The sequence below is a fragment of the Aspergillus chevalieri genome, chromosome 3 (assembly GCF_016861735.1).
Source record: "Aspergillus chevalieri M1 DNA, chromosome 3, nearly complete sequence".
NCBI classification, from domain to species: Eukaryota; Fungi; Ascomycota; class Eurotiomycetes; order Eurotiales; family Aspergillaceae; genus Aspergillus; species Aspergillus chevalieri.
Genome location: NC_057364.1, coordinates 1,881,552 through 1,890,309, shown reverse-complemented (window position 1 = coordinate 1,890,309; position 8,758 = coordinate 1,881,552). Strand labels below are relative to the sequence as shown.

At 49.1% G+C, this 8,758-nt stretch overlaps 3 protein-coding genes across 3 annotated transcripts; 2 read left to right on the top strand and 1 right to left on the bottom strand.

Annotated features, from left to right (window-relative positions):
• Positions 1-475: 475 nt before the first annotated feature.
• On the top strand, positions 476-2,497 carry ACHE_30681A (uncharacterized protein; the record flags this gene model as incomplete). Its single annotated transcript, XM_043277326.1, has 1 exon — positions 476-2,497. The coding sequence occupies one exon, from the start codon at positions 476-478 to the stop codon at positions 2,495-2,497; it is 2,022 nt and encodes a 673-aa protein (XP_043135216.1).
• A 1,276-nt stretch (positions 2,498-3,773) lies between these two features.
• Positions 3,774-5,386, top strand: ACHE_30680A (uncharacterized protein; the record flags this gene model as incomplete). The annotated part of the gene is made up of 2 exons (XM_043277325.1): positions 3,774-3,804; positions 3,852-5,386. 2 exons carry the CDS (start codon positions 3,774-3,776, stop codon positions 5,384-5,386), a joined length of 1,566 nt encoding a protein of 521 aa, XP_043135215.1.
• A 1,575-nt stretch (positions 5,387-6,961) lies between these two features.
• Positions 6,962-8,681, bottom strand: DML1 (misato family protein; the record flags this gene model as incomplete). The annotated part of the gene is made up of 4 exons (XM_043277324.1): positions 6,962-7,223; positions 7,279-8,310; positions 8,360-8,562; positions 8,610-8,681. The coding sequence occupies 4 exons, from the start codon at positions 8,679-8,681 to the stop codon at positions 6,962-6,964; spliced, it is 1,569 nt and encodes a 522-aa protein (XP_043135214.1).
• Positions 8,682-8,758: the final 77 nt, after the last annotated feature.

Here is an 8,758-nt window from a genome sequence, read left to right as displayed (position 1 = left end):
TATATCTCTGACGTCATTAAACTGCTATGTCTTGAACGAAGGGGATCGTTGCCTAAGTAGTTAACTTATACTTGTATCTGACTAATGACTCCAACACAGCCTTATACCCCTGCATTGAATTTGAGAGGATGGAATTGTGTTCTAAACCTCTGATGTTAATATCGGAGATGCTAGGGTACGTCTTGGTTGCCCGGCACGACGGGCGGTGAAACAAAACACCATCAACAACCCCGATTAAGTGAGCACTTGACGAGGGGAATTATTGATTAAATTGCGAAGTGATTTCCAATGTTGTGCAGATGACTTCTTTCCAATAATCCTGTGTCGTGCGGGTGGTAGTGATTAGGTATTCGACATTTTTGATCGCATCGCATACTTCCGTTGGTCGTGGTACATACTTGATCTACGGAAGGTTTCTCCCGAGGAATCCACATAAAAAACGGTGTGGACAACTGTATGGGGCAGGGCCGACGCAATGGATGAGCCAGTCTGTGCCTTAGAGTTTCCAGCTCAGCGAGCGTTGATGGCTTTAGATGATTCCCGTCCGTGTTCTTCAAGCGGAGACGAATATCCACTGGTCCCATCTTCGTTCGCCGCAGCTGAGATCCCACCGGGCCTGTTAGACCATGACGAGCTTGACTCGCTACAGGGAGACGACTTGAAGAGTATCCGCGATTACGGATACCATTCTTCGGCGTCTTCAACGGGGCATTCAAGTGAACGGGATTTGGAGGACGAGAGATTGCTGCGCGCGCCATCCAGCACGTCGAGTCACTCGTCCGTGTCTTCAATTCCTCCCTCTGCACTTGTGCATTCGTCTGATGCTTTGAAATTGCCAGAGACTGTTGGAACGCGTCAACATACCTACCACCACAGCGGTGCATTTCGAAGACAGAATTCGGTGCCGTCCATACAGATACATAGCGGCGATGAGTCCGACAAATATGAGACGTCGTGGCGTGGGGGAGGCCAACACCATTCGGGATTCTCCATGCGTTCTCCGGGCTCCCCGCCAATGAAGCGATTGCCGTACTATTCGCCTAGGGGATCAGCCAGCAAGCAGAGGATCAGGAGGGAATATCCGCTGGTTCTTTTGCACTGTAATCTACTTCCACCTTCGCTTCCTGTCATCGGCTATAACGGAGTCCCCAACCAGAAGATCCTGAAGGAAGTCCTACCCACAAAGTACTACCGACGGTGGAAACTCCTAGGAGAGAAACTAGGCTCAGGTGTCCTCCGTGACCGTGGCGTCCTCATCTCCCATCCAGAAGACACCTACGACCTCCTCGAGGAGCGACTGCTCGAAAGTCTTGAACTCCAACAGCCGCGCCTGCACCACGGCCACTTCCTCGGACAACACGAGTACGACTCCGACAGAGACGATGACGCAACGGATGACGAGCAGGGAGAAGTATGTCCGGACTGCGGCGGACGAGTCGTCACCTGCAATGATCAGAATCGGAAATGGGAGATCAAAGTGTTCGCGGCGAATGGGTTGATGAGAGCTGGTGCGTGGGCTGCGGCTTGGAAGGAGATGGAGAGGGTTGATGTGGAGGTTGGGTTGTGGCTTCCGCGAGATGTGAGGAGGGAGCTTGAGAGGCGGTTGATGGATGATGAAAGCGAACATAAATTGCCGTCGGAGCCGAGCGAACCGGTCAGTGAGATGAATTGGCGGTCGTGTCCTCCGTCAGCACAAGAAGAGGCGCACAGCCAATTGACAAAGAGCAGTTCTACCATCATTAATTCTTCCCTTTCTCTTGCCTCGCCACCAGCATCGCAAGGACAGGAGCAGGTCTCTCCGAACATCAACCAGAAGTCGGCGGAAGAGATCGACCTTCGAACATTGTTGATCAATTACATCTGCGTGTTGGCTAGTGACCGACGCAACGTCGCAATTGGGATTCTCAGCATCTTTGTTGCATTCCTGGCCATCAGCAGTGCTCGGGTCGCACCTTCAACTTCCTCTTCAAAACTCCAAGCGTTTCCACAGGAGAAGGTTGCTTCTGTGCCAACGTCCGTCATGAGCAAGGCGCAGCACCATGGTATAAGTGCGGATGTGTCGAGCGTTTTGAGTTCTATCCCAAGTTTCGTCGCGGACGAGTCGCAGGTTCCTTCAACAAAAGAAGACGGCGCTGCAGGTCTCCAAGTTCCATATTCCGGAATGCCCACCACCTCTAGTGAGCTTGTTCCCGCTTCCATGTCTACCGAAGCTGAATGGCAGGATTATGTGGCCGTGGACGATACAAGTGCAAAGAGTCCGGAAGCATTCGATCGACCTGACATGGAGCTGCAAAGAACTTCAGTCAGCGTTGATCAGTCTGAAGAGCCCATGGTTGTGATGGAACAAGCAAGTGACCAGACTCGTAATGATCACAGCACAGACTCTGACGGCGAAGTCTCGGGAAAGGATGTGGATGTCCAGATTGAATCTCTGGAGTTGACAGGATTCGGCAAACCTGAGAGTAATGCAGCGAACAGTATTGGAGAGATTGCTTGAAAGATACGGCGCTTTGATTATCGACGACCGACACGAGCGAATGCCATTATTTCCTGGTTTTTTTCCCCCCTTTCTTTTTTTCCTTGCCAATGTTGGCGTTATATTTGCTATGACTAGTTACGGATATATGAAATGATATTATGAATGCATTAATCATCGAAATTTTCACAATATTGCTTTGCTATCAACGCTGACCATAGTTAGACTCTCGATATTTCTTCTGAGAACTGGCAGATGTAGCTTCAAAAAATCCTTCATATAAGTGAATAGGTGAATGCAAGGATATTGCTACTTGCGCCAAGTTCTCACAACAACAACAGCCACGCATCTGCCATGCATCCAGACACGTCAATCGATATGACACATGCGCTCCTATAGCAGTCTCCTGCAGCTTATCTTTATCTTTTCATGCCCAACCTCAACCTCGATAACGCAGCGACAGTAAGGCTGTCTGCGATGCCGAACACATCCCGAACTTCCACATGACTCGGATCTTGAGCTAAGCAATGGAGCCTGAGATCTGCTAAGATTACAATCAGGCCCCTGTTGGGCTCAGGATCTTCAGCTAGCCACGTAGGGATGAACTATTGGCCCCAGTAAAACTTTATGCGTACTATAGCGCATTAGCATTGACGCTGAGACCATCACCGCCCCTTACACACCAGCACACAATACACCCGCAGTTGTTATTGGAGCTGTCAGCGGCCAATTAGGCGATGCTCGTATATATATTTTTGGAAAGATTTTTTTCCGGCAGGGTCGTCGAGTCATGATTCGGGCTTGCTGTTGGATTAAAGTACCGTATCGCCGGGCCCGAACCGTGATTTGCTGAACTGGCTGGAGCTATCGTTAGGGGCCCACGCGTGATACGATGAAGGAATACGAGGCACAGGACAACTCGGTTAGGGTCAAGGAGGGTCTATTCATCGATCCAGTTTGACTTAATAGGCACTGCTCCCTGAGTTGGGTCACTTTTTTCTTCCTTCGGAAGCCCCCAGACAAGTGACAAGCGGAGAATCGCGTTACGGAGGACATCATGAAGGAATACGGAAAGCTGGCTCTGCTGGTGTTTCTCTGCCTTGTACAATGGGTATCTGGTGGATATGGCTTTGAGACGGGCGACACGAGAACGGTCCGGGTTGATTTGAATCTGACGTGGGAGGATTATGATGGTGCTGGGTTCACGAGAAAGGCGATTTTGAGTAATGGAAAATTACCGGCACCGACGTTGCGATTGCGACAGGGAGATAGTGTCGAGTTTGTGGTCAAGAATCAGATGCCTTTTTCAACTACGGTTCATTTTCACGGCAAGTCTCCCGGTTAATCCATGTTGGTCTAAATCTGACGAATCCAGGTATCGAGCAGCAAGGCACGCCATGGTCTGATGGCGTTCCAGGTCTTTCCCAACTACCAATTGAACCCGGTGACGAATTCGTCTACAGATGGAAGGCGACCCAGTACGGCAGCTACTTCTACCATGCGCACCGCAGAGGTCAAATCGACGATGGTCTGTACGGCGCCATTCACATCCTGGCCGACGACTCTGTGGAGAGGCCGTTTGATAAGATCACCAAGGACCCGGTCGAACTTCTGCAAATGCACGAAGCGGAGAAAAACTCGCAGCCAATCTTGTTTTCGGACTGGCGTCGCTTGACGTCCGAAGAGACATATCGCACCGAACAGATGACTGGATTGGACGGATTCTGTACCAACATTATCCTTATCAATGGCAAGGGGTCGCAGCACTGTCTGCCAAGGAAGAGGCTTAATGCATTGACTTCGGCTGCGCAGAAGGGATTGCTTGGAAATAACACTGTCACTGATACCGGATGCATGCCACCAATTGAGGTTCTCGAAGGCCACTTCTGGCGCAACATCAGCCTAATGCCCAAGAGTTTCTATTCCGGCTGCACGCCAACTCAGGGCCCGAAGGAAGTCATCAAAGTAAACCCGGCTGCAAGCTGGGTGAGTTTCGATTTGATCACCTCCGCAGGCGTGTCAACACCCACGGCCTCCATCGACGAGCACAGCATGTACGTCTATGCGATTGACGGCCGCTACATCGAGCCCATGGAGGTCAACGGCATCACGATTAGCAACGGTGGACGCTACTCGGTATTCGTGAAGCTCGACCAGCCTGCAGGGGACTACACGATCCGCGCCCCCAACACAGGAATCAACCAGATCATCAACGCGACAGCCACTTTGTCCTATGACACCTTGCTCAAAACCCAGACAACGCCTTCCAAGCCCTGGGTCAACGAAGTCGGCAGCAACACAACTGCTTCCACCATCCTCTTCGACGAAACCAAAGTCATCCCCTTCCCCGTCCTCACCCCTGCCCTCTCCGTCGACCACACCTACAAACTAACCGTCGACCACTTTAACGCCTCCTATCGCTGGACCCTCGGGAACACCTCCTTCTCTATGTCTCTCGAAGGCGCAACCCCCCTCCTCTTCAACACATCCTCCATTCCCACAGACCTAACAATCACAACCCGCAACGGCTCCTGGGTCGACTTAATCATGGTTGTCAAAACCCCGGTCCAACCACCCCACCCCATACACAAGCACTCAAACAAATACTTCGTCATCGGCCAGGGCAATGGCGATTTCAACTACTCCTCCGTGGCTGAGGCGATGCAGCATATTCCTGAGAGCTTCAATTTCAAGGCGCCGCAGATTCGAGATACGTTTAATACGCCTGCGGCGGAGACAGGGCCGACGTGGTTGGCGATTAGGTATCAGGTTGTTAATCCGGGACCGTTCCTTTTGCATTGTCATTTGCAGGTGCATTTGAGCGGGGGGATGGCGATTGCGTTGTTGGATGGGGTTGATAAATGGCCGGTTGTGCCGGAGGGGTATCGGTTGCCGGTTTTGGAGGATTAAATGTTATGGACCAATATAATGGATAAGTGTACACGATGTGCACGAGTGTTTATATGTATTTGATAATGCTAATAATCTCATAATCCCTTTCATTTCAACTTGGGTTGAACCCGGTACTTAGCAGTGCTATATGGTTATCTCACGCATTTCAAATATCATAAATCAGACAATCACTCCGGAATGTGATTGCTTAAATCCCGGCACTGCTTATATCGCTGCTTCTCAAATTGAATTACTTTACCATTTCTAATGGACTCTCAATCCGCAAACCATCTCTCCCTAGATACCGGGTGACCTGCATCTCCTTCCGCTCTGGGTTGTGGGGTGGTGAAACTTCAACTCCTTTGCATGATATGAACCACAGTCTCGAAGAGTAGGATACCGCAAAAGATCCGACAAGCTATTATGGGGCAGACCGGTACCGCCACAGTACGGGGGACACTTTCTGCTGATAGATAATGAGCAGAGCATACCAGTTTTCCACTTTCTGTTAGAGAAAGTCTAACCTCAGACTGACGATGAGAGAAGGCAGCACATTGGTGCAATAGATACCGTTCACCTTGATCATTAGTCTCAACAGACAGCACACCTTTCTTGAGATAGCTCAGGGCTCTCCTTTCAGTTGATGTGCCCATCAGACGTTCCACAATGCGTGTTCGATCACGAAGTGTCAATGCAATGCAAGGACAGAAATCCAATATATCAGCATTGTTTATACATTTTCTATTCCATGGGCTAGAACATCTCATTTCATACTCAGGGAATTCTTATCATGAATGAAGTCTCTGACAGCGCCCACAGCATGCCCAACGACTATCGAGCTGGTTGAGAGTGTCATTCGCACATGATACTCTTCACTGACAACATATGCTTGTTGTCCTTCATGAGGCATAAAGGGGAATCGCAACTCAGCAGCTCCAAATGCTGAGTTAAATAACTCATACAAACTTTTAAAGTGGAAGCTAGACAAACCTGGCTTGGTAACGGCAGGTAAGGGAAGACATGCTGAAGAAACTCCAATGGAAAGTCGGATAGTCCGCGCTTTTTTGCAGGTTTTTTGAAACGGTTGCCGTATTTCCCTGGTTTTTGGGTTAAATCTCTTTCCTTTCCTTAATACCTGCGTTATGTCCTTTTCTGCTCCTGAGACTTGTATTGGTTGCTTGTAAGTCACTCCGTCTTGCACAGCTTTCTCGTCTGTCACTGGTTTCCTTCTTGCATCTTTTTCTCTTCCTGGTCTCTGCATTGTATGCTCATCTTCCGTTCCCGATTCGCACGTCTCAGAAAGAATACGCTGGATCCAGCGTGGAATATGCCATCGATGGGCAGAAGCTTCTCAAGACATGTTGTGAGGTGGGAACTACAATTGTACAATTGAAAACAATGGAGACAATGGGAATTGTTGGTTATTAAGGTCAATAGTTGTTTACTGTTGTAGAAAGGTCGAATACGACAACATTTGGTAAGACTGACTTCATGTTATAACATTAGATGACATTGGTTTATTTGAAGAAGACTGAAGTAACTAATAGAATGCTACGTGGGTATTCGGCAAGCGTGTAGATTAACTTGTGAAGTCTATTCATCATCAAAATCCGAATCACTAATCCACCCAGTCTCATACGATTCACGAATCTCGCCTAGGCCATTTACTATAGATTCCCGTTCATCGACAGAGATAATCCGACTACCAACCGCCTCCATAGCCTTAATCCGTTCACCCGTCCGCGACGATGCTGTCAGAGAAGAAAGCACCTGGATTCCAGCATTGGCTTCGGATACAGGGAACATGTTTCTGGGGAAGCTGTCCAGGATAGGGAAGCGGAGGGGTGTGTGGAAGCTATCCATAGTTAGTCATGGCTAATTTTGATGGAATTGTAAAGGGCAGGGCTCACCTCTGGAACATAGGCTGAGAATTGTGAAGCCGGAGTTTGCGACGCATGCCAAGGTCAATATCTTCGGTTGGAGGAAGATCATTTTTCTTCTGCTCGGGGTCAATCCCGCGCGACACCTGAACTTGGTTGAATATGTGGGACTTGTTGCTGTATCGAGAGTCGTAGCTGAAGTCCACGTCAAATTCAGTCTTGACTTGGGAGGATTCGTCTTCCGAGAGTCCAGCGCCGTTAGTTGGTTTTGTCAAGTGCTGGGCCTCGTTATCCGTAAGAATACTAGATTGCAGTTCGAATATCTTGTGGATACCATCGTCACCGGCCAGCGAAGACTCGAAATCGCAGTAAGGACGGAGTCGAGAGGGCAGGGTTACGGTTTCCATAGCAGAGCTAATCAATGCCGACGTCTGCCACTCCGATTGAAAGTCCACACTGAATGTGTTTGGTAGTCGGTGAGGAGGGTCAATGATGGGTGTATAGAATGATGACTGAGGAGAGATGGCGTATATTGACCGTGCTTTGTTCATGTCACGCTTAATTTGTTGATGCTGCATCTGGTTAGTGGGTTCCAATGGAAATATAGAAGATAAGGTACTTACTCTTTGCACCTTAGAGCCACTTTCAATAGCCCACACCCAGATATTTTTCTTACCATACTCGTCTCGAAGCCTGTCCATATATCGAGCAGCAAACCCACCCCAAGCATCGTCCGCATTTGTGAAGATCTGCAATGCACGCAGCTGATCACATTCTTCCGCAAAAGGTCTCACATCCCGGTCGAGCAGGTCATGCTCCTTGTCAAGATTGTTAAATAGCTCCTCGCCCATTTCCCAGTCTTCAAAAGGCATCGTCCTCGAATTAAGCTCGTAGTCATTCAATTGAACTATTGACCGAGGGTGGTAAAATAACCGGTTGTAGTCTGACCAATACCGGACTGTTTCTGATGTGAGTTGAGGAGCCGGTAGCCCTGCATCCAAACTCTTCTGATAGTCACTTTGGGGAATTGCTGGTTGTTGTTGTATAACTTCTCTTCCGTCCCTGAGAACATGAGCCATTTCCCCGTGGAACCTGCCAAGAGAAGACTTACCAGAGACCCTGCCCCGGATTATAATCCTCACTTAGTTCATACAGTGCATTCGACTGCCGTAAAGTGCCAAAGCCACCCTTGAGGTCATATATCACCGTTCGAGGCGTATAAGTTTCTGATCCATCTGCCCCGACACCAGGCCGGAAATGAACATCGTGATCAACCGGAGACTCTTCTCCTTCTTGGTATGTGAAATAAGATTCCTAGAATGATTTAGCTTTCGTCCATCCATTGTCTCCTCCAATCATACCTGGAGGTTCCAGAAATGCGTGGCCAGGTAGTTGGCCCGCTGCCCTAATTGGAGAGTGACGATTTCGTGCATTTCGCCTGCTGTACACCGGGTCAGCAATATATCCTATTTCTGATTCGGATACATCGATAAACCCACAATATTGTTGC